The sequence below is a fragment of the Lepisma saccharinum genome, chromosome 9 (genome assembly GCF_977018435.1).
Source record: "Lepisma saccharinum chromosome 9, izLepSacc3.1, whole genome shotgun sequence".
Taxonomy (NCBI): Eukaryota; Metazoa; Arthropoda; class Insecta; order Zygentoma; family Lepismatidae; genus Lepisma; species Lepisma saccharinum.
Window position 1 is genome coordinate 65,983,932 of NC_139237.1, and position 25,658 is coordinate 66,009,589.

Below are 25,658 nucleotides of genomic sequence, written 5' to 3' on the forward strand. Positions count from 1 at the left end.
TATTTATTATATGTTGATCTCCACGATGGCCGTCGTAGTGGCACCTGCGAAATCCACCACGTCTCCTTTCTCGTTCGTCACCACCAACTCTATGTCGTCTATGCGGTTGCGACATACTGGAAAATAGATCGGCGGAGAGGGCGTGTAGATGATCGGTTCCATGAACTCGGAACTTGGTTTGAAAGTGGCTATGATTCCCGTCTGCTTGTGACTTCCTAACAATCCGTCCGAAGATTTCGTGATCATGCCTTCCGCCACGTTACAGTGTACGTTCAGAGTCTCTATGGCCAAGAATTTAGGAATGTTGGTTGCCACGTGCTTGATACCAGCTTCGAGTTTGGTGTCGTTCTCGAAACCTAAAAGTTCTCCCATGGTGCCCAGGTCCACGGTCTCCGTCGCGGATAGGATTTCCACTCTGTGCGTGACCGAATTTTGAGAAAGGTATGTGCCTTTGGGTAATTGAGCTTGCAAAGTGGAAAGATTGTATTGGCCTGGCGTGACGACGATATGTTCGTTTCCGACGCTAATTTTGTTGTTGTGATGCGTAACATTAGGTATAAGGTACATGTTGTAGAATGCACGCAGAGCCACGGATTTAGGATAGACGATGTCGTCGTGCAGCGTGAGTTTCAAGATCGAAGATTCGCTCGTGAGATGAAACACGCCCATTGTTGTGATGCTGTTTCAGGTTCCACAATGCTTTCTGGAAATCTTCGACCGTAGGGTTATTTATTTTAGAGAGAAACGCGAGCACGGAGAGGCAGAGATGACCGCAGTTCACGTCTCCGAAATCTTGAATGCGTTCGTCGTTGTAGTATATAGAGGTTTTGCTCGTTTTCAGATAATGGACTAAATTTGTAGGTGGAACACCTCCGAAAGAATCGAAAACGAATGCTTTATCATCATTTTTGTGGTAACATATCCAATGCGTGCCTGGATTTTTTTGATTGTCCAAGTTGACTACTCCACATTCTCTTCTTTTGACGGTTGAAGGTAACGAGTCGGACATGAAAACTCCTCTGAAGTGTTTGATTCGTAACGGTTCGATCAGAGATTCAATATCTCGGTTGGTGAGTGCTGCTGTTTCTTTTTTTTTAAACTTTCTCATTACGCCCTTTCCTCCTTTCTTCTCCATGGCCAGGTTGTGACGTTTCTGTTCTTCCAATTCCGCCTTGTTCTTCTTCGAGTCGATGACGGTTTTCGCGATGGCGGCACTTCCGCCAGCCAAACTTCCAACAGCCCCCAATGCTGCTAGGATGGCCGGGATGCTGAATATGAAACCTCCGATCTTTTGCTGTTTCCGCGAACGCTGCAATCTTTTCAATTGAGGTGTGCTGAGCAGCAATTTCATTCCGTGTCCTTTCGACAAGCAAGAACGTTTCTTCTCACGTTGTTTCTTGGTGAGTAACCCATCGAGGGCACCTAGATTTTTTAGATTCAAATATGGTATCTGGTACACGACACCCTTGGGCTTCATGTTGATGCTCTATGTGTTATTTTTTCACGGTATGTTATTTATATATAAATGTTCTGAGATTTTTTTAATAGATGTTATTTTATATATACTCCGCGTAGCCCCGTTACACAAATTCTATTACATGCTTTGTTTTCTTACCAAGAAGTTCCTTTGTCCTCTTGTACACGATTCGAGTTTTGTTCTCGATTAAGATAGCTAGCTTCTCGTCGGATAACATGATAGCGTATCGATCTGGTAAAAATAGACTGTATTGTCCGTTGAGCAACAGACACACCTTGGGACCATACTGGGTAGAAACGATTGAACCGGAAGTTATCGTGTAAGGTTTGTCGACTTCCAATTCCTGAATTTTTACATACTCGACTGACAAATTTAGCATTTGTTTTAATGCTTGGAGGTCACTCATTTTTTCAGTTGTCATATCGAAGAAGAGAAATTTTCAGTGTGCGTGTTAGAGAAATTTAATTTTTTTTTCACGATGTGTGTTATTTATATATACCGAAGATTATTTTTTTTCACGATGTGTGTTATTTATATATATTTTTTTTCACGATTTGTATCGAAGATTTTTTTAACAGAGGAAGAAAGTTCGTGCTTCGGAGAACGCGATGATGTGCGTGATGATTTCTTCAGTTTCCTGTTTGGACTTACGCCAATCATCAGTATACCGTCTTCTCCCCTGCCTCGCCTCGTGCAGTTCGTCCAACCTCTCGTTCAATTTCTTCCCCGCGGCCGACAGAAGAGTGCCGAGATCACCGCACCTCATTCCACTGATCTCCCGAAGACGGTCCTTGAGAACTATTTCACACGGAATTCGAAATGCCGGCGTCGCTTTAGCTATGATCACAAGTTTATTAACATCCCCGTTAACTACCTTTTTGAATATTTTAGATAGTAGTTCGTGCGGCAAATCAGTTATGCAAGCCATGTTGTTTTTTTTACTGTATGTTATTTATATACCCCACCCCAATTTTTGTTTTGTGTTCATGGCGATGGTGGTACCCAGTGCGGCGACCCGTTCACCCAACGATGCGTCTCTGCTCACGAACCTTTCGAAAGCTGCGTGCTCTAACTTTCTGTCTGCCTCGTGACGTGCATCCAGATCCGTCTGCGTGGTGTTGTAGGCGATGTCGTGATCTTTGCATGCGGCGTCCAACAGATTCACACCCTTGTCTCCTCTCTCCAATCTTTTCTCGAGTTTGGTACCCGGTCCGCAGTACTGGTAGCCAGGTAGATGCATCTCAAAAGGTAACTTGTTGATGATGTCGTTCACGAGTCCTTTTCCTTCGGCCACGTTCCAAAATTTCGGAGGCAGCGTGTTGATGATTTTGATCAGGTAACCTATGCCCTTGTCGTCGTTCACGATGAAGTTGGAAAGTTTCGTGCTGATCATGTCCACGATGCCAACCTTCTCGTTGTAGAAATTACGGTTGCCTGCATTCTCTTCGCCGGCTATCACCAACAATCGGTCCACGAGCTTCCTCACGTCGTCCACCCAAACGAATTCTTTGGGTAACGTGTTGTAGCGTTTGACGCCGCTGCCTGTTTTGACCTGGTTCCAAATCGGTTTGATGAGATTCCTGTACTTCTCGCCGCTGCTCGATTTCACCCTATTCTGCGAGGCGTCGTTGTTCTGGTACAAGGCATCCGTCATGATCAGAATTTCCTTGTAACTTTGGTAATCTTCGTCGGTGTAATCTTTCGGCTGGTTTTTGGCGACGAGTTCCCACAGTCCCACCGTACCCGGATACCTGTTCCAACTATCCTTGTCGCCTAAATTGACTTTAATGTCGTTGCCTTCGAAGGTCACCTTCGATTTCCCAATCTTCCACACCACACCACCGCCTTCGTTGGTTTCCATGCTAGGATACAATCCGAACACTTCATCCTTGTCGAATTTCCCCGTACTCAGGTAGTCTCGTGCCAAAGGCCCCAACTCGATTTTATCCGAAGATGTGCTACCAATGGCTCGACGTCGTGCCGGTGCATCCTTCAGTTCGAACGGCGTCGAAGGAATGCTCGAAATGGGCGTGGGTACAGCGTAACTTTTAGCTGCGAGCGGTACGAGTTCGTTGATCAAATTTTTATTTTGTTCCGTGACACTTTTAATTTCTTTACCTAGACCGCTGATGGCATCGATCACGGGTTGATCCTGACGTTTCTTCTCTTCGTAGAATCCACGATTCTCGGATTTCCAACCTTTGAAGCGTTTCGCGAGGTAATCGCGAAGCTTGAGATTTTCGTCTTCGATTTTTCGTTTCGTCATAACGTTTATTTATATACGTCGTTTCTCACAACGTTGCAACGTTTAGAAAGTCGTTGATTTTGTTTCTGTATTTTCCGTCGTTGGGTTTCCTCGTCATGTCGATCGTCGCGAATCCGAAATCGTCACCGTTCCAGCAAGTAGAGCAGCAGCCTTCCGAAAATTGATTGTAGTTCATGTCTCCGCCTACGTAGTCATCGTACGCGTGCTTAAGGTTGGTGTGATCTTGACGAAACAAACATATGAAATTAGCGTTGTCGCGCACTAACTGTTTTGGAATTTTGGAAAACGTTTGAGCTAGGTAAAAACAATCCATTCCTTTGTGACGACCTTGCGTGAAAAAGTTGCGAATTTCATTTTGATTTTCCAGGATGGCGTCGTCGAACACAACAACTGAATTTTCACGACAATCGTCGAGTAGTTTTATTTCCGAGGCGAACGTTGCAATGTCCAGACCATCGTACAGTTTCATTAGTTGCTGGTATTTGGATTGCTCCAAACTTTTCGAGAACACGTACAGGTGCCTGTTCTTCCAATCTAACCAATTCGGTGCGAGGAGAAAATTGTCCACGAGCAGTGTCGTTTTCCCACACCCCGAAGGACCTACGATCAGACAGCGGATGCTGTCGGGAAGCAACTCACCGTTCTTTTTTTTCTTGTTTGATTTTCCGGATCCGGTAGACGCTTCACCACGTTCCACGTACTCACAAGATCACTTCGTCCGCGTCGATCCAACTCTTTTCCGGAAGTCCCAGCCATTTGACAAACAGTTTGTCACCTTTCCTACGCAATACTTTCTCGATGAGGTACGTGTCGGGGTGTTTCGTTTTAGAGAGTTCCTCTTCGTAAAATCTTCCTTTCAAAATCTCGCCGCTACTATCTTTTATTATATACGTGTGTCGGTTTCCGGGTAAAACTCGAACCACCGTAAAAAGTTCCGTGCTCCAATTTTTTGTGAATCCCTTCTCGAAGGTGCGTTTGAATTTGCTGATCCTCACCCGGTCTCCAATTTTGTATTTAGTTTTTTTTGTCGTGGGTGTGTACTTTGGACAGTAAACTGTAGAAATTAAACGCTGCTCGTCAGATTTCGTAACGTCAGCTGGCTTCATGCCTATCGTTCTGTGTACCGTATCATTATAGGTGTCGACGAGTTCCGGCAGGATGTCGACCCATTTGTAATTTCCCCGAAGCGTGAATCGTTTCCACATGTGTGTTTTCAAGGTTCGATTGAATCTTTCCACGATGCTGGCTTTGATGTGACTGAAGGTCGAATAATGTTGAATCTTGTGTTTTTGAATAAACTTTTGGAATACGGCGTTGTAAAATTCCTTCCCCTTGTCTGTTTGCAGAAACCGTGGTCGTCTGCCGCCGCTTTCGCGAAAAATTAATTTGAATGCTTCCGTGACGCATGTTCCCGTTTTGGCTTTCAAAGGTAGAGCCCATGCGAATTTCGAAAACGTGTCTATGACGGTGAGAAGGTACTTGTTGCCCTTGTTCAATTTATGTACGTTTTTCAAATTGCCGCTACTCATCTCCACGAGGTCACTTTGCCAGAGGTCGTCGATGCCCTTGGTTACCACAGCCAAACGTTCGTAGTTACGGTGTGCAGGTTTATGCAATTCTTCGACGATGGCTTGCCTAGACATTTTTTTTAGAGATTACGTTTCAAGAGAAGCACAAGCGTGATGGGATTCAAAGAGGGTGGCACTTCGCTCGTGTTTTGAATGATCAGCTTATCGCCGGCACTCACGTCGAAAACGGTAAGATCTTCGTCTTCGTGTATTTCATATATGTTGCGCGTTTCGTTCCAACGTGCCAGAGGAATGTTTCCTGCTTTCTGGACACCACGATTCGATATCAAGGTCATGGTGGGAACGCTAGCTTTTCTACCGTGAGACCAGTACGAAAATTCGTTTATCTGAATCGTGCCATCGAGGAGAAACTTGTAGTACGGATGATAAGGATGCAACATGTACAGTTTGTTACCTTCGACGAACGTGGAGATTCTCTGTTGATTGGGTACGCTGTTGATTTCGATGGCTTGCAGAGAATGCAGTTTAGCGAATTTAGTGTCGACGCCGAGCAGATTACTGTGAACTTGTCCGAGTTTATTTTCGATGGGCAGCAAATGCTCGACTATGGTATCTGTTACGGCAGAAAACGACGGTTTGATTTTCACTTCCACGTTCAACTGCTTGTAGTTTTCGTTGAGTTCTTGCAACTTGGCACCGAAAAAAGTCAGTGTCGATTCCTGCGTGGATTCCAGCACTCCGACTTGATCTCTGATGTTGACGACGATGTTCTGAAGGTTCTCGACTTGATTCAATTTCGAGCTCTTCTCGGTAAGATCGTTCACGATGCTTCGCATCTCTGTAAACTGCGTGTGAAGATCGGCGACGCTCTGCGAAGTGGGCAGCGTCGACACCCGCGAACTGATTTCGTCTCGAATCTGTTCCACGTTCGCCGTTTCCGTTTCCAGTCGTTTCAGCATTCGAGATATGTTCCTTTTCAAAGCGTGCAATTCTTTGTAGGTGGGGAGATTGGCCACCCTACTCTCGAGATCGCTCAATGAACTTTTGATGTCGCTCGATTCGGATAGTGCCGTCACCGCCGTTTTCAATTTTTCCAAATCTTCGCTCGAAGGCACGCTCATCCGTAACGATTCCAAGTCACCCTGTATGTTGTCCAGTACGTGATGAAAATGAGCAAGATTGGATTCGACGTTTAAATTTTCTAAATATTCGATTTTATGCTGAACCGTGCTCAACGTGTCTTGAATGCTCGTCAACGCTCTCGCTTCAGCGTGAATATTTTTAATTTCTTCGTTGATCAATTCCAAGGACGCCTGAAGCGTAGCGATGGTGGTTTGAATGTGTTCGAAATCTTGATAGGCCTCCAATTGAATTTTTATGTTCGCGACGCTTTTACCGATGACCTGCAGTTCGTCCGACGATGGTAGGTTCGTCATGGTATCTTCCAAAGTCTGTAACTTGGATTTAATTTCTTCCAACGTGCTGGTGAATTCTTCTTGTAATTTGGAAACGACGACATGCAAGCGTTCTACATCAATATCGTTCACCACGGTTTGAAGTTCGGAGAAATTCTTTTCGATTGCGGAAGTTCGTTCTTCGATTTCGAGTTTCAATTTTTCCAAATCTTCATTTTTCGATTGAAATGGCTGTAATTTGGCCAAATCATTTTGAAGCGAATCCACGCTCAACTGTATATTTTGAACGTTGTCGTAAGAAGGTACGTCGACATAATTTTTTATCAGCGTCTTCAGTTCGGAATCGATTTTCAGAATGGGGTCGAGACATTGCGTTTGGAGCGTAGCGATTTCCGACTCTAAACTTTTGTTTAAGGTTTCCTGCAAAGCGATCAAATCGGTCCTCAACTTCTTAACTCGAATGTCCAACATGAGAATCTCTTCTGCGTGGTCTACACGCTTGGTGTTGCCGAAAATGTCGTTAGGCATTTTTGGTTAACGGTTATTTATAATAGGATAGACGATTCGTAATTCTACGAAGAGAGGAATAAGTTTGTCGTAATCTCCGAGGAGTTCCATGTAAAGATAATCTCCTGCAGACACATCGTACGTAATGTTAGAAAGCATCTTGTCGTGCTTAATTCGAAAAATGTTCTTGCCGGTAGAAATTTTGATTTCGCCTGCGTTTTCCGGATTCACGGTGATTTGAAGTTTTCCGTCGATCGGAATTTCGTAGAAATGTAAATTGTTATTAAAAACATAAAACATCTTGCCCACATCGTCATTCAGTTTCGTCCAAATGCTGTTGAGGTGAATGATCAACAGACCGTTGAGTTTAGGTAACACGGAAGGTAAGAGGTTATTGGAATTTGGTGGTGCACTTTCCATGTTGATCTGTTTCCGGAAACCAAAGAGATTCATTGTCCTTGTTAGTTATTTAAATTTTCTATATGCTGTGCCCCTTTGTAGATCGAATAAAGAGAAGAGAAGATTTTATCTGCGGCGATGCAATTCAAAGACTCGAACATGAAATTATGTCATTAGATCAGGATGAAGAAGAAAAAAAGTAAGAGTTGAATTTAATAAGCCTCGTTTAGAGCGAGCTTAACGACATAATAACAACTTCCAACTTTTCATCGCCCGAGGGCCCCTCTTTTCCTCCGTATGTTTTTGAAGAATGGCAAAAACACAGCGGACTTCATGGCTATGGGGTTACGGTTAACACACGTCACATTTATCGCTTCCATTGCAGTGGCCCCACTCTCTCGTGTGGATTTGACAATCGAGAACACGTAACTTGTTGTCTCTGGCATCCAATGCGACCTTGGTTACGCGCGTCGTGTACAATTCGTGTAATTTATTCGCAATGCGATGATCGGTGCTGAGTTGTCTTTTACCTTGAAACAGGCATTCTTTGTAGTCTTTCATGCTAAATTTGCTGGTACTTATTTTTCCTACCCCTTTCGCTTTCTTGATCTCTTTTTCTTCTGCAATCTTGACGCAGTACATTTTGGCACGAAGCCCCGCAAATTCGCTGATGTAATTACCAGCCGCTTCATCTTTGAACTTTCCTATGGTTATTTTATTTTCTGTCGAATGCAAGTGATGGCCTGATGGTAAGTTGCTAAAATCAAAAAGATGCTTCATCGAACTCAGATCATGTTCGAGGCTTGGTGTTTGGATTAGAAAAATGAAGCTATCCGTGTCAATGTAACATATTTGGATGTTATCTCCATAAAAGGGTTGAAACTGATCGTAGTACGATTGGTACATGTGTAATTTTGATAGTTCAAGGACGGTGGCACCTATGGCAATCGGCTTGTTGAGCATCACTTGCTTCTTGTTCTTCTCGACGAATACTAGATTCTCGTCGAAAATGGTGAAGTTTTTGAAATAGGGGGACGCGACAATTTTCTCAAATTTCTTTTCGTCCGTGACCAACGTTGCGTCGATGTAATTACGCACGCTCTCCATCGTCTTGCCGTAGATGGCGTTATTGAATAGTTTGTACAGATCCTTGTCTGCAGGCGATGTCGATTGCGCTCTGCGTTGCGTGTTCTCGGCTATGTAGGGTTCGAGCCACCTACTCTGTCGGAACTTCAATCCTCTATGTACTTTCTTCAGCTGCAAGCCGTGACTCACATAGAATTGGAGGAGTCGGTAGTGCAGAACGTAATTCCGCTTGTTCTCCATGCTTAGTATGAGTTTTGGCTCCGATCCTCCAGGTGGCTTCTCTTTGGAGGGGGCCAGGGCCAATCCATGATGTTTCTTGTGAAGTGTTTCGGGATAATCGAGATCCACTTCCAAGAAACAGCCCCATTCGTTATCTTCGCTCCAGTTGAGAAAATCCTCGCAGGAGAGTTCCTCTTCGGTCATCCACGCGTAGTCGCTGATGGGAAGACACTGGGACATGGAGTGGCCATACAGGTTGTTGACATCCCAGTAGACGATGTAGGTGTTGGGCTTCGATGCATCGTAACCAGGCGTATGAGGATTGTTTGCCTGAGCATGGCGTCGAGGACATTGGACGATGCCACCACGTATCGCACTCTCCATGAAGGCATACTGTTCCTTCTCTGCGATGAGACCCAGTTCCACGTTGGTGTATTTCATCATCGATTCCCAAGTCAATCCCGGCGTCGTGAAGAAATACACAGGATCCAACTTGTAGATCGAGATGCATCTCTTGCGAAACGATTCGAAAATGTCCATCAGAAGTGTCACGTCCAATTTAAGATAGAGATCGTGATAATCACGAAAAGTTTGGCAATTGAAGGCCGTCCACACACTACGAGCGTGTTCGTAGTCCTCTTCGGAACAGACGTCCTCCGTGAGATGAGAATAAAATGCCTCCCGGGGTGGAAGTTCCGTCTCGTCAAATTTGTCGAAATCGTTGACGTACTCGTAGGGGTAGACACCCTTGCGACGCAACAGATTCAAATTCTCATCTCTCCCCGAAAAACACATTTGCTTGGTGGCCACAAGATCTTCGTCGCCAAGTTGAGATGCAAGGGTGGCCAGGCTGGAGGACAGGAAATTGTAAGAGTCCAGGATTCGCACTTCCACGCTTCCTCCTTCTTCGAGAGGGATCCACACTCTCACCACAATATACTTCTCGCTCGTTCTCGGGATGATGCTGATTCGAGTCGTGATGTTGTACAACTCCTTGACGAACAGATGCGTATCGTATTTTTCCGTGTAATGCAGAAACACGGCAACGAAATGCGACTCCTTAATTTTAAGATTGCACGAATTACAGATCGTGTTCAGGAATAATCCATTCTGGTGGTCATGGTGTACGACCTTGTGATTTTCGGGGGTGAAAGCCTGGTTACACTCCGCGCATTTCGTTGCCGTGTCATGTCTCCGTTGTTGTTCCGTCGTGAGAGCAGGTGGAGAAACGTAAGAGCCTTTCAGGCTGGGTGCAAGTTCTCCCGCGCATTCCGCTATCTTCTTAACAAAATGTTTTGCCGCATCAGGTCCGCAATACAAGATGACATCATTTAATTTTTCTCCGTAGATGGAGAAACTGCAAGGCTCGTGGTGAAAAATTTGGATCGTGCTTGAGGTAGAGGGATCAGGGTCGCAAGACGTCATGGGAACTTGGAAGCTTTCAAAATCGGCATAAAGGACGACAGGATGGTGGAGAAGAGCCTGGTGTTTCTGAAATTTCATCTTGGTTCCGGGTTCCGGCATGACATCTTCGGGTTCTGCATTCACAGAGCCAAAACACTTGTGCTGTTCTTTCATCTTCTTTCCCACGCGAAAAATTCTCAAACACCGATCGCAAATTTCGATCTTATCGTGATGCTTGCTCATCTGTCTTCCTACTAATCGTGAGAAATTCCGTATCAAACTGTAACGACCATCTACAAGCAAGAGTCGAATTACATTATTCTGGCTTCTCGCAGGTCTTAACACACGAATGTTGTCGCAATCGTCAACCCCAAACACAGAAATATCGATATCTTCTCCTTTTTCCTCTCTATAGTTTTTTTCAAATTGATTGATCTCATTCAGAGGCACAGGATAGGAAATTCCTCGCATGACATTCTTGTATTTCCTCTCGTATCGTCTGTAATTGGACAGGCGTTCGGGGTTAACATTATTAGCTGGGTGTAATGCGGCGATGACAGACCATAAGAAACTCTTCTGATCATTACTTTGTATGTTTAACACTGCATTTTGCTTTTTTTTTTTTTTTTTTTTTTTGTTTTTGTTTTTTCTGAGCACTGCGTAAGGGTTTGAAATTGCACACTCGAAACTCTAACATGTGGCTGCGACCGCAAAGACTCCATCCACTTCCTCGACCTTCAAACACTTCTTGTTTTTGTGTCAGATGCTCAAAAAGCCGTGTCACTATCTCGTCAAGATCCTCGTGATTGCCCTCATGTAAGCCTTCACACCCTACGTAAAAGCTGAAAGTGCTTGACTCGGACGAGACAACTTTCTCATACAGCAGGGTCAAGACGAGATGAATTTTAATTGCAACATTAACGAGGCAATCCCCTAGTTGATCAACTACCCGCGATTTCACATTGTCGAGGAAGGTACTCGAGTCACATTTTTCGTCACTTCCAGATTTATACGTCATGATGCGTGCGCTTTTATTCAAAGCACCCCATTCTTCTGCATCAGTGCGAGATTTTTTTGCCGGGGGGGCGTCATCATGTTCCGGTAGACGACATTTTTTCAAATGCCTAGCAATATTAGGTTTCGAAATTAATTTTCCACAGTTACGACATGCCACTTTCCCGCAAAGACCGGAGGGACCTGCTTGCGGTTCCATTTTTTTTCTCTGTTATTTATATATACAGAGAAATTTTTTGGGGTTGGTGGTGGTAGGGGAAAGCGCACTGAAACAGAAGGAAAAAAAATAGATCAAAAATGCTAGACAGTTTTTTTCTTTCCACAAGTGCATATATATATATATATTAGACGCGATCAGTGTGTGCACTGTTGTAGGAGGTGTGTGTCAATTTTTATGACTCCTCTGAATATGTGTGTGTGTGTCAGACGCAAAACAAAATAAATATATGATGAAAAAAAACACTTGAAAAACAACTTACCTTTCAAGAGAGATAGAGAGAGTTCAAAAAAACTTGTAGCTCACTAAAACTTCCACGATGATATATATGTATACTGCCAGACAAACAAATTAAAGAATACTGAACTGCCACAATTGACGTTCACCTTTCAAGAAAGATAGAGAGACTTCAAAATAAAACTTGTAGCTCACTAAAACTTCCACGATGATATATATGTATACTATCAGACAAACAATTAAGAATACTGAACTGCCACGATTGAGGTTCACTATGATAATGATGTACAAAAAGAGAAACTGGTGCGTTATATAGGAACCCCCCCATCCCACGCGACCCCCTTGGTGAAAACACAATGAGCGCTATAGTCAATGTCCTAGCAATAAACCCCGTTGACAGTTCCACCTCATGCGTGTTTATCATGGTATTCGATCATTTTTTCCTCGCATCCTCTTACAGATTCGCTTCGGGCGGAAGCGGATGCGAGATAATTAGGTTCGGGGAGTTTGTTGCCGTTTGTGGTTGCCGAGGGTGGAGTCGTCCACTGCGGAAGCGGATGGCAATGAACCCCGTTGACAGTTCCACCTCATGCGTGTTTATCATGGTATTCGATCATTTTTTCCTCGCATCCTCTTACAGATTCGCTTCGGGCGGAAGCGGATGCGAGATAATTAGGTTCGGGGAGTTTGTTGCCGTTTGTGGTTGCCGAGGGTGGAGTCGTCCACTGCGGAAGCGGATGGCAATGAACCCCGTTGACAGTTCCACCTCATGCGTGTTTATCATGGTATTCGATCATTTTTTCCTCGCATCCTTTTACAGATTCGCTTCGGGCGGAAGCGGATGCGAGATAATTAGGTTCGGGGAGTTTGTTGCCGTTTGTGGTTGCCGAGGGTGGAGTCGTCCACTGCGGAAGCGGATGGCAATGAACGTGGAGAGAAAATGATACACGCGCGCGCGTGTGTGTATGTGTGTGCACCACATTGTTTCCGAAAGAGGGAGGTTTACAAAGGTCACGATATACAAACATTTGACCGGGATTTGGAAAATTACAATAAGGTGCATTCATCCTTCAAGGGTGAGAGGATGAGAGTTCATCTTTCACTCATCACGGCTTTTCTGCGCCCGTGAAACATCGTCAGCGCAATAAATGAGGCGCGGAACGTGGAGAGAAAATAATACACGCGCGCGCGTGTGTATGTGTGTGCCACATCGTTCCCGAGAAAAAGGTTTACAAAAGTCACGATCTACAAACATTTGGTCCTTCAAGGATGAGAGGATGAGAGGATGAGAGGATGAGAGGATGAGAGCTCATCTTTCACTCATCACGGCTTTTTTGCGCCGTGAAACATCGTCAGCGCAATAAATGAGGCGCGGAACGTGGAGAGAAAGTGAGTTTTTGAGGTTTTGGCGGTCGTTTGGTCAAGAAATCAGAATTGCAGTCAAAGGTACATTTACTATCTACTAAATGTATTTCTATTTGCATAAAATTTGAAATCGAGAGGGGGGGAAATGACCCTCTGTGTCCCCTGCAGCTGCCCTTAGCAGTCAATATTTGCCCCCTTGCCCTCCCTAGAATCGATTTCCGTCCAAGTTTGGGGGGGCAATGCCCCCCTGTGACTGCGCCACTGGCGCAAAATGGTTCCTGATGTTCGAAGAGGAAAGATCGAACGTGAACGACGAACCGCGTGTCGGGCGGCCTGCAACTGTGAACACTATCGACAACGCGGAGCGTGTGAATGCAATCATTGTTGCTAACCGCGCCGCGTGAAAATTAAAGAGATTGCAAGTGAACTGAACATATCCTATGGTAGTGCGTCTAATTCGTGATCAGATGGGTTATCGTAAACTGTGCTCTCGCTAGGTGCCGCGCTTGTTAATCGACGGGCACAAAAATCAACGTTTTGATGCAGAGCTGTTATTTCTTCTGCGTTATTCCACGGATGGTCCGCAGTTTCTGAGCAAAATCATCACAGGAGAAAGTGGCGGCGATTAGGGGGGAGAGGAGGCAGTTGCCCCCCTACTTTTTGCCACTTTTGCCCCCACACTATACTAAATCTTATCTACAAAGGGAAATATACTGTCTTTGCCCCTCCCATTTTGGCACCTTGCCCCTCGGTTTTGGAACCCAATCGCCTCCACTATGTCCTGCGTGCACCAATACACTCCCGACACAAAGAGGGCATCCATGGAATGGAGACACAAGGATTCGCCACCACCAAGAAAAGCCAAAACCTGTCCAACGGTTCGAAAGGTCATGTTGACGATCTTCTTCGATTCCGAACGCGTTGTTTACAGTGAGTTTGTGCCCCGAGGAACAACAATCAATGCCGCAACATACTGTGAGACTTTAAAGAAGCTGAGAAAAGTCATTGAAGATCGAAGGCCCAGAAGATTGAGTGATGGGGTTGTTCTTCTTCACGACAACACTACCCCCCATAAAGCTGGTGTCACACAGGATTTACTGCAGAAATTCAAGTGGGAAGTGTGGTCTCACCCTCCCTATAGCCCCGATTTGGCACCCTGTGACTACCATATTTTCGGTTCTCTCAAACTAGACCTAGGGGGTCAGCGTTTCGCATCAGATGAGGAAGTGCAGGAAGCAGTCTCAAAGTGGTTCAAAGAAATTGGACGGAATTTTTACACCCAAGGAATCGAAAAACTGGTCACACGATACAAAAAGTGCTTGGAACACCTTGGTGACTATGTCGAAAAAAGTTAAATGTTCATGAGTTTTCGTCCAATATTTTTTTTTCTTTCTAATGTGTTTTGTTTGCTTTTTACAGGGGGGTATAACTTACTTTTTGATTCACTCGTGTATGTAATCGGTTGAAGCCTGCAAAGTAATGTATATGTTCTTCCTTTTCTTCATTAGTAATCTTTCATCTTTAATCTGATAGTGAAGTTATATCTCGATGGGGCAACTTTGCATCGCACGTGGTATTTGTCTTGTTAGTCGCGAATCGCGATCCTCACCAACCCTCCTTGGTTATGGACACAAGACTAATTGTACACAGGAGAAATAAGAAATTCACCAATCTCCTATGATGTACGAAGCTACACTTAGGTGAACATTTATAAATCTACCTGGAGCATATATTTGTAGTTAATACTTTCAACTGATATTGAATTGTGGAGTTGTTTAGACAATGTCATTTGCATCATTTCTTATATTTCTAGTGAAATAACATTTTATGTTGCCTTTTCAGGGAAGTAAAGCATATGCAAATGCACTTAAGGATGTTGGACTTTTGACACCCAATGAAGAAAGTGCCATTCAAGAGGGCCTAGACAAGGTAAAGCAAAGCAAATGGTGCTTGAAAACATTGATTCACTCACACAATATTCTTCTATCTGTCCCGTTGTTGGGAAAATGAAGTTAAGTTATAGCTATACGCTTATACTTTCAAATTTATTTTGCTTTCATGATAACATTTCCTTCTCTTTCTTTTGTTGCTCTTATGAATATCAAGCAATGCAATTTAGAGTGGTATCTGAACCACTGTGACAACTGTGCCTCTACATAGACCCCTTTATTACAAGGCCACAGCGATCGGGGAGGGCCTAAAAGTGTTGATGGAGGAATTAGGTTGATCTAAATTCTGGTAGAGTTGCTACGCTGTCTTGTGAGGAACGATGAGTGCACCACTTGCAGAGACAAGAGGAAATTTATCTTTACAAAGTAAATGATTAGTTTTTATTGATTGATTGGTTTAGGATATTTTACGTCGTTTTTTAACTTTGGGCTAATCGCGACGATGAGGATGAGTGATGATATGATGAAATTGATGGAAGGACACTCACAAATAACACCAATCTCCAACAATCCTCCCACTTCTGGTCGTACGCTGGATTGGAATACTTCTTTACCTAGGTGCATAACGATAATTTGGCTCCAAAAGAAAATTGTTAATATTTCTTTGACTATTGTTAGAAGCACCTACCGGATAGTTTCTGTGGTATATGAATGTATTTAAAGTTAATAGCGGAGTACCAGTCCGACTTTGGCACAAACACTAGTTAGGCACGGACAGACCAAGATTATTTATTTATTTATTTATTGTGTCTTGTTTATCATGGCGAAGTTAAGGCTTTGTAGCCTTTTCTACCACTTAACCATGTTTACAACAACATTTAAACCATTACATAGAAAGGTAAATATTAAAATATAAAAAGAGAAATATAAAATTACGTTGAATTCCAGCCCTGAGTTCATTGTTAAAATCCCACGAACGCTGTGGTTTATGTCATAATAACACCTATAAGATTATTGCACTATGTGTGATGACTTTGTACCTTTTCCGTAAACAGGTGGCAGGAGAATGGAAGAACCGGGAATTCCAAATTCAGCCTTCTGACGAAGATGTGCATACAGCGAACGAACGGAGGTTGAAGGTGTGTATGTGTCTGAAAAGTATTCAAGCTATACTACTAACTTGAAGTTACAAAGTTATTTCTTAGTTAACTAAGATTGAAAAGCTGAACGGGGGTCATTCCACGTCAATTCATCCAGGCAATGTCACCCACCATCCCCGATTTTGATTAAATTCGGTATATTGATAGAATTTTTAATCCTGATTACAAAAATAATATATATTTTTTAGATTGGTCAAGGGGTTCAAAAGTTACGCGCTTTTTAAAATCTCCGTGTACGCCACTTGCGGCTCCACTTTCAATGACACGCATTAGGTTATAAATGATGGTATCTTCCCTCAGGTTTGCTGTAGAAACTTCAAGTTTCTTTTCTTTTGTTCAAAATAATGTAAGCTTTCATTTAAATAATGTTTCAGATGATTGTATTAATAACCATGTATTTTTATGTATAGTTTCCTGTATTTTTTTTTGAAGAAAAATGAATAAATTCAAGAGCGAATTTCATGCAATGCCCTCCCTTTCAATTTCCCCCCAATTTTATATGTAGGTAGTTCAAAGTGTGTACTAATGCCTGATGGAAAAATTGGGATGGGCGGTTGAGAGACAGTGTGATAAAAAATAATTTGCATCAAACGACATTAAAAGTTAATCTTATTAAAAATGCTTATGTATTTAGAACAAAGCCTGAAGTACAATATGTTTAAGGTATAATATTCAAAATTTCTGTTCACTATGTGTGAAGGTAAGCATAGGCGTAATCTGGCGGGGGCAAATGGAACATTTGACCCCTCCAAAATGTATAAATTAATTAAAATTTACCAGTTAAATATATATTGTTTACCTTCTGGCACTTGAGGAACAAACAAATAAAGAGTAATAAATGTGATTTTTCAAATGTATTTAGCAAATAATCTTGGACACTATATTTATGGGATGGAAAACTTTGTGATTCTTTCAACCAAAATTGTGAAAATGCTTCCATTCGCGCTCGCCAGGTTACGCTTATGCTTACCTTCACACATAGTGAACAGAAATTTTTAATATTATATCTTAAAACATATTGTACTTCAGGCTTTGTGCAAAATACATAAGCATTTTTAATAAGATTAACTTTTAATGTCATTTGTTGCAAATGATTTTTTTATCACCCTGTCTCTCAACCGCCCATCCCAATTTTTCCATCACACATTCGTACATACTTTGAGCTACCTACATATAATATTGGGGGGAAATTGAAGGGGGGGCGGCATTGCACGAAATTCGCTCTTGAATTTAGTCATTTTTTCTTCTAAAATAATACATGGAACTATACATAAAAATACATGGTTACTAATACAATCATCTGAAACCTTATTTAAATGAAAGCTTACATTATTTTGAACAAAAGAAAAGAAACTTGAAGTTTCTACAGCAAACCTGAGGGAAGATACCATCATTTATAACCTAATGCGTGTCATTGAAAGTGGAGCCGCAAGTGGCGTACACGGAGATTTTATAAAGCGCGTAACTTTTGAACCCCTTGACCAATCTGAAAAAAATATATTACTTTTGTAATCAGCATTAAAAATTCTATCAATATACCGAATTTCATCAAAATCGGGGTTGGTGGGTGACATTTTCACAAAATACTGGATGATTTGACATGGAATGACCCAAGGCTTACTTAAATTGTGGTGTAGTTGCAAAGTTTGAACATATATCACAAGAATATCAACTTCAGGTGGGAGGGTAGGGAAAGGTTACAAAATGGAATTTTGATAATATCATCAGAGGAACTCCACTTTTGGGTTGCAAATGTTTTAGCTTGTGGGGAGGATGCTGTACTATATGTATTTATTACTCCCTTTGTCCCATAACTATTGTCCGGTACACTTTTGTTTGGTGTCCGATAATAATTGTCCGATATGCAAACTGTGACGTTGGTGTATACAGAAGAAGAAAATGAAACACGGGAATGAGTCATACAACGTTATTACTCAAGGATCAGTACAAATTGGCCGATCAAGTATCCAAAAGAACATAAATAAAAAGTTAACATTTTGGCATACCGGACTATAATTATGGGACAGAGGGAGTACTACGCAATCGGGAGGTCATTTTTACAACTCGAGACCATAACCAGGCATCTTTCTCGTCCCGATACAATCCCTAAGAGACAAGGAAGAAATATATTGGTTGCTACAAGTACAATAACATTAATAACTACAAAACTACAGAAAAATAATACAGATTCTGAAAACATGCTTACTCCACATGGAATAAATGAAAATTACATTTCTTGCTTTGACTAAAACAAACACGCCACAAATCAGACCATAATTATAAGTGTGTATATACACACACAAGCATATATATTATATGTATATATCCAAAAGTCATCAAAGACACAGTGCTGTTCATTCCAGACACCAGCGAGGTAACTAATAAGATATCGGACCTCCCCTCGCTATTATTACAGCATTTACTCTTCGGGGCAGGATTTCCACTAACATGGGAGGTTATCTAAGTGTCTCCCTCCGATTTCCATGAAACTTGGCAGGTGTATAGAGGGGCCCAAAGGAAGAAATACATGTTTTTGTGTTTCAGTTAAAAAACTGTTTTAGGGGACAAAATCCCCCTCAAAGTTCAATATAAGGAGAAATTGAAGTGGGGATCTGACCCCGAAACTACGTAAATATGGCATAGGAAGAACACGCACATATAATTGGAACACACACAGCACAGAACTGTAGGATGGTCGGTACCACACGTAAATGCTATCCTGAAGGACGATGGCGGTTGAAGTTCTGTGCTAATAGTACTGGCAGATACACAAGTGGGACACTTGAGATATGAAGTGCATATCACTGGCAAACACAGCTCTGTGCTGTATGTGATCCAATTATATGTGTGTGTTGTTCCTATGCCATATTTACGTGGTTTCGGGGTCAGATCCCCACTTCAATTTCTCCTCATCTTGACATTTGAGGGAGGGTTTTGCCCCTAAAACAATTTTTTAGCTGAAACAAAAAAAGCACGTATTTCTTCTTTTGGGCCCTCTATACACCTGCCAAGTTTCACGGAAATCGGAGGGCGACACTGGGGTCAGATCAATTTGTCTTCATCTTGATATTTGAGGGAGGTTTTGCCCCCTAAAACCGTTTTTTAGCCGAAACAAAAAAAACAAACATATTTCTTCCTTTGGGTCCCTCTATACATCTGCCAAGTTGCATGGAAATCGAAGGGGGACACTTAGATAACCTCCCTTGTAAGTTCTGGGATATTGTTGCTGGTGGATTTCCTTTCCATTCACCATGTAGCATCGTCAATAGTTCGTGGGTGGTTTTCGGTAGAGTGCATCTGGCACGTAACCGACGCTCCATTTAATTCCAAAGATGTTCTATGGGGTTCGAGTCGGGACTTTGAGCAGGCCAGCTAAGCACATCCACCTGATTGTCCTCAAACCACGATGCAATGGACCCTGCATTATTGACAGGTGCATTATCGTCGTGATAGAGAAAAGAGCCCATTCCAAACTGTTACCACAGTGTGGGCAGCATGCTATTGTCTAAAGTGTCCTCATAAACACCACTGTTCATGTTGCTATTGACCAAAACTAATGGCCGGAGCCCATACCAAGCAAAACAGACCCAGACCATAGGCGCCGACTCCATGGGGCTTAAGGGGGCTCGAGCCCCCCCAATGTTAATTATGTGGGGGCAAAGCCCCCCAATGTTAATGATGTGGGGGCAGAGCACCCCAAATAATTTTGCTCAAGAGGATCTAATGTATTATTTTTCTTCTCTTGTAAAGTTTACTCGGAATTGTGCCACATGCACTTAACTTTAAATACACATTTGAAATGTTCTAGACCATCAACTTTGGGGGGCTGAGACCGCTAAACCATCAACTTTGGGGGGGCTATGACCGGAGACAGCAAAACAAATGACTTATTACTATATACTAAGTATATAATTATTATTTACTATTTTACATATATTAATCAGAGACATAATGAATTTAGCCAACGACTTGTTAAAGACTGTTTGGGAATCCCCTAAAAGAATGTGAATGTGAATGAGAAGGCTGCCTATACTGGACTGCGACCACTTTGCCCTCGTCGGTGGACGTTGAGAGCCTCCAGTATGCAACTGATCTTAAGGAACTATGAAAACCTTCTCAAATTTCTTGAGAAATTTTCTGAAGAAGATTCTACTGACGCAGCATTAAAATGTGCTGGATACCTAGAGACATTGCTTCACTTCAAGACATTTTTCTTTCTCTCCCTCTACTGCCATGTGGTGGGTCCAATAGAAGAGGTAAACTGTAAGATTCAGTCTCCACGCATTGGTGCTACAGAAGTGGAATCAAAACTAAAATACTTGACTGACATCTTTCAAGAAAAGCGAATGGGTTTTGAGCAGTTCTGGCTGAAAAGCACAGAGGGCAAATCAAGCCTCGTTGATGGGCCAGAATTGCCCCGGCAAAGTCACGTCCCTAAGAGACTTGAAAATCCTGATGCTGCCAAACATCATCACAAGTTCTTCACTCCAAAATAGTATTATAAATCAATATACACTGACGTGTGTGACACAGCAAAATCATGTGTTAAACAAGGACATGAATCTACAGGACTACAAAAAGTAACAGCCGTAGAGAAAGAATGCATCTCAGCTGTGAACAGTTGCACAACAAATTTTCAGCAAACGCGAGAATTCTTTCGACAAGATTTGGATGCCGATAGGCTCTCCTTACACATGTCCATGCTTGGTGATATCGCCAAACAGAAGAAAGTGGTTCTAACTACCATGCGTGACATAAGGAAGTTTCTTTTGGAAGACAGCACTCTCCAGGAGCCAAATTCATGATGCTCCTCAGCACTGTGCCAGTGACGACAGCCACAGCCGAACGTTAATTCAGTGCTATTCGCCGACTGAAGACATATTTGAGATCTACAATGGGGCAGAAGAGACTAAGCAGCTTAGCGGTACTCCACATACATCAAACTGTGCTTCATAATTTGGACCTGAGACCGCTCGGTAATGAGTTCATAAAGAAATAACCCAGTGCGTAGAGCAACTTTTGCTTTATTTTTAAATCATGTTCATATGTTTTTGTTGTGTATGTCACTTTATATCTTAGTGTGCATGCTATTCTTTTATTATTGCAAAATTAAATTTAAAAAGTAAAATATTGTAGCAAGAACAAACAAGTAAAACTATTTTCCTGCTTTTTGTGTTAGCATTTATGTAAATAATTCAATAAAACTGTTAAATATTCGTTATTTGCAACCCATCATATGTCTGTTGCGGACATTAGAACACACCCATGCCCTCGATGGGACTCGAACCCGAGACCTCTGGATCAAAGCGGTTCCTTGAATGAGTTTCATATTTCGATTATTTCAATAAATTTAATATATTTGCTTGTTTTTATGGATTTTCTTCACACTTAAAATGTCTGACTTATCATTTCTTTCATAAATAGCAGCTGCATTAGTAGTAATTATTAATATTCTGCATTCGAACTGTGAATAAAAATTTTGATATTTTTGAGGAATTCATGGGCTTTTATGAGATTCCGAACACTGAGGCCAAAACTTAAAAAAGGAAGGGAGTGAGTCATTCATTAATTTACTTCAGTGAACAGAGCCCCCCCAATAATTTTGACAAGTCGGCGCCCCTGACCCAGACCATGACACTACGCCACGTTCACTTGGGTGTGAACGCATCAATATATATATATTTCTTTCCAGGAACTCGTCGGTGTGGTTGCAAGCAAACTTCACACAGGAAGAAGCCGAAATGATCAGGTTACAACAGACCTCAGGTTGTGGTTGAGGCGTCACCTGGACATCTTGAATCACTTGTTAATAGAATTAGTTGAGGTAAGTATTTGTAACTTCAATTTTACAGTTAAACTATGTAATAAGCTTGTATATAATGTATTAAATGTTAGTTGTTGTTTTTTTAAATATAGATTTATTAGATCTGCAGGGAGGACTATGAGGACTAGAGAAGCAATTGATTGTGGTGAGAAATTTCGAACTTTATAGGTTCTTACTACTGAGTTCTTTAAAAGAAAATATATGTTTTTGAGACGTGCTGCATTTTGCAGATTGGGAGAAACACGCAAGTCTTTTCTGTACAATAGAGTTTAAACGGTTTTAACTGCTAGCTTTTACAAGTGGAATAAGTGGAATCCATTTTTGTGCAAAGGTGAAAGTTTGTTTGTTTCAAACAATTAAACCTGTGTGGTGTTCTCTTCCTTCTTAGCTCGGAGCGATCACCTTTTTAGACGTCAAATAGGATTGCGATTCCCATCATATCTAATCTCACTTGACAATTGGTTGTTAGTTTTTTGAATGAATGAATGAGTTAAAATTTCTTGGTGCGTCGCAAGTAACTCATGTACCCTTCCAAGTACACAAGGAAAATTCCCCTTATCTAAAATCCTTACCCGAAAGATAAGGTGCGTAAAGCCCGTGAGAAACTTTAAAAGTTTAAAGGGAGGACTTCTCCGATGGCGTAACGATAACGTCGCTTCCTTGTAATCAAGGTGTCCTGAGTTCGATTTCCTGTGAAGGCACATAGTAATTCGGATACCTCTTTAAACTGTAGGTCCAGTCCAGATTAACCTATCTGTGCATATAGTGCACTTAAAACAAAACCTCATACTCAAACAAACAAGACATGCATGGACATACACACCACATTAAGAAGGTCACATTACAAACTTCATCAGAGATAATGTAAAAGACCCGTGCTTTTTAAAAAGAAAAAAAAGAAAATTTGTTAAACATTGTCATGATCTCCCAGTTCTTAGTTCTGGACATCTGGACGGTCTTCCTCCTTCCTCGGTCTATCCTGGTTTCCAAGCACATTAGTCTCTAGTTCCAGTTCTAGCAAGGGCGCCCGCAAGGAGGAGCTGGGTGGGGGACTTATCCCCCCCGCCCCTGAGATTTCTGGAAAGAGTTAATGTAATTTCAACAGTGGCGTGCGGTGCTAAATCAGGCAGGGGAACAGGTGACATGCACTTGCCCCCTCCCCTCCCATACCTATCGTAATATAATACAGTAGACCAAGTAAAATTCAACCCTTTTTCAAATGAACCAAATAAACATACGAAACATATGCTAAAAAATTTCAGCAGTCACATACATGAAGCACGTTAAAATTATGAAAATACCAATGTTAAAGCAAATATGATATAATGTAAAGAAAACATTAAAAACAAAATTGTTGATGCGCAACATAGGAAACATTAATAAAAGCAATTTATGAGTGATCAGAGAAAAAATGTTTTGTCGAAACCGGTTTCATCTCTCTATTTGTAGATTAAGTTGACATTTTTTTTATACTTGAGCATTGTAATTCAAACGTCCTCAATGCAATAATGGCAATCAGATGGCCGAGTTTTTTTATGACGTCCACTCATGGGCGTCCAGAAGGGGGGCAAGGGGGGCCTTGTCCGCCCCCTCCGGAAAATGAAAGTCAACCAAAAATTATATATTTGTCACATATAATTTCATTTCAGCCACAATAATATGTGTTAATTATTGCATGAATATGATAAATTCAAATTTAAGCAATGTTTTTTTGAGGGTTCAACACTATTATTGGGGAAAAGGTACCTTGCTTGTCCCCCCTGGAAAAAAATGCCTTCCTTTGCTTTCCCTGGAAAAAATCCTGCGGACGTCCATGCGCCCACTACATTTGTAGAAATTGTGACAAAACCCGAACTGTTCCAAACTCCCTTCTCGGGAACAAACAAGGACAACAATAATTTGCCACTGGAAGAGTATACAGTTACAGAGTTGTAGTAACTTGTTTGAAAATGTCTTGTGTACGATTTAGTTTTAGGTTTTATTTCGGTTAGGATAGGTGTTGGTTTGCTGTCTTTTCTGTAAAGTTCAATGAACTAAAATCTTTCGTCTTCAGCCGGTCGATCATACAACACTCGCAACATTCGCTGTCCTGCCGCTGCGTGCGTCTTGGGGCTGGTGGAACAGGTGGATGCGAGCTGTTCCCTCGGAAGCTATTTCGCAGCGGTTAGCCAAGGCATTTAGCAGACGCTTAGACTGTAGAAAATTTTTCCAGTTCGTTATGAATGACAGACGCAATTTTGCAATGAGATTAGGAAACTATAGACTTACTACACTCAAAACTACCACTACGACGCAATTAAACTTTAGCACATAGCAAAAACTCGAAGGAAAACGAATTCGCTATGTCTCTCGTAGGGAACAGCTAGAGAGTTCAGCTTCCGCGGCACCATGAGGATCGTTTACCTTCGCGCGTGGTCGGAAATACTCGGCAACAAACAGCAGAGCGTGGGACGACGAGGGTGGGTGAAGTAAACAAACGTCCAGTCACGGTGAAAGTTTTCGGCGTGTTGATTTCGGAAGAAAAAAGTGTTCTTATTATGTAATTATAGATAATTTAAATAGCTAAAAAGGGCGATAAGTAGAAGGGAACAGCCTGTTCCCTCTGTTCCATGGAGGGACCGCCACTGAATTTGAATGGTGAAATTGTAGCGATATTTTATTTTAAAAAATCTTGTTTTCTGTGACTTACAGGCCGTACGTTACGGCAACTATTATTATTAATATTATTATTATTTATTTTACACTGATTATCTAACTATAAAAAACAGTTTTTTTGTCAGTATACAGTTATGCACAGAATATGGAAATTACAAATATGTAACTTTAAAAAAACCTTAGTAGTAGTAGTAGTAGTAGTAGTAGTAATAACGTTTCTGTGACCCTGCCCTCCCTGAGTAAAATCATGCGGGCCCCCTTGAGTTCTAGCCTGAGCATAGGTGTTCATTAAGGAGTGTATATTCATTATTTCATCTATTCTTTCTCATCGTCACGACTAGCTAGAATGCGACGTAATATAATAAATATATCGCTGAAAGTAGTATCAGCTTTCTACTAAAATACACAGTATCTTCGAGCCACCATCTTGACTCACATTTAATTTGTCTTTCAGTTTGTCTGTAGGTGGATTACATTTCATGAGTATATTTCAGGCATTGGTTCAACATTCCGTGGAGGGGTTAGACATTATGATGCCTGGCTACACTCATCTTCAGAGAGCACAACCTATCTTGTGGAGTCACTGGATTTTGAGGTAGGCTAACGAACTATTTCCCGAAAGTTAATCCCTTTTATATTGAACTATCAAAGCGTTTATTATTGCATGGAACACACATTATAAAACATTACTTCTACTTTTAATGATTTGGAAGGCTAAGATGCTGATTTTAGAAATGAGATATGAAACTATTGTACTATTAAAAAGACGTGCAAATACTTGCATATTTAAAAAGTTTTTGATGTTAAACCACTTGAATGTGTCTAAACCTAGTTAATATAATTGAATCGGCCAGAAGGTTATCATGTAATATATATACTTCACTAGCATTCTCAAATTTGGAAGTTCTTCAAGATGTAATATGAAAAATCATAATTATACCATATTTTTAAAATGGAAATAATTACAATATGTTCTTCCATAAAAGCCATTTTAT

At 41.7% G+C, this 25,658-nt stretch overlaps 1 protein-coding gene across 1 annotated transcript in view; it reads left to right on the forward strand.

Annotated features, from left to right (window-relative positions):
• Window positions 1-25,658, forward strand: part of Argl (Argininosuccinate lyase) — a 65,377-nt gene that overhangs the window by 7,009 nt on the left and 32,710 nt on the right. Inside the window, exons 3-6 of the mRNA XM_083129081.1 lie at window positions 14,978-15,064; window positions 16,080-16,163; window positions 21,877-22,008; window positions 25,158-25,258. Coding sequence (XP_082985207.1) covers window positions 14,978-15,064; window positions 16,080-16,163; window positions 21,877-22,008; window positions 25,158-25,258 — 404 coding nt within the window. The remainder of the gene's footprint in view (window positions 1-14,977; window positions 15,065-16,079; window positions 16,164-21,876; window positions 22,009-25,157; window positions 25,259-25,658) is intronic.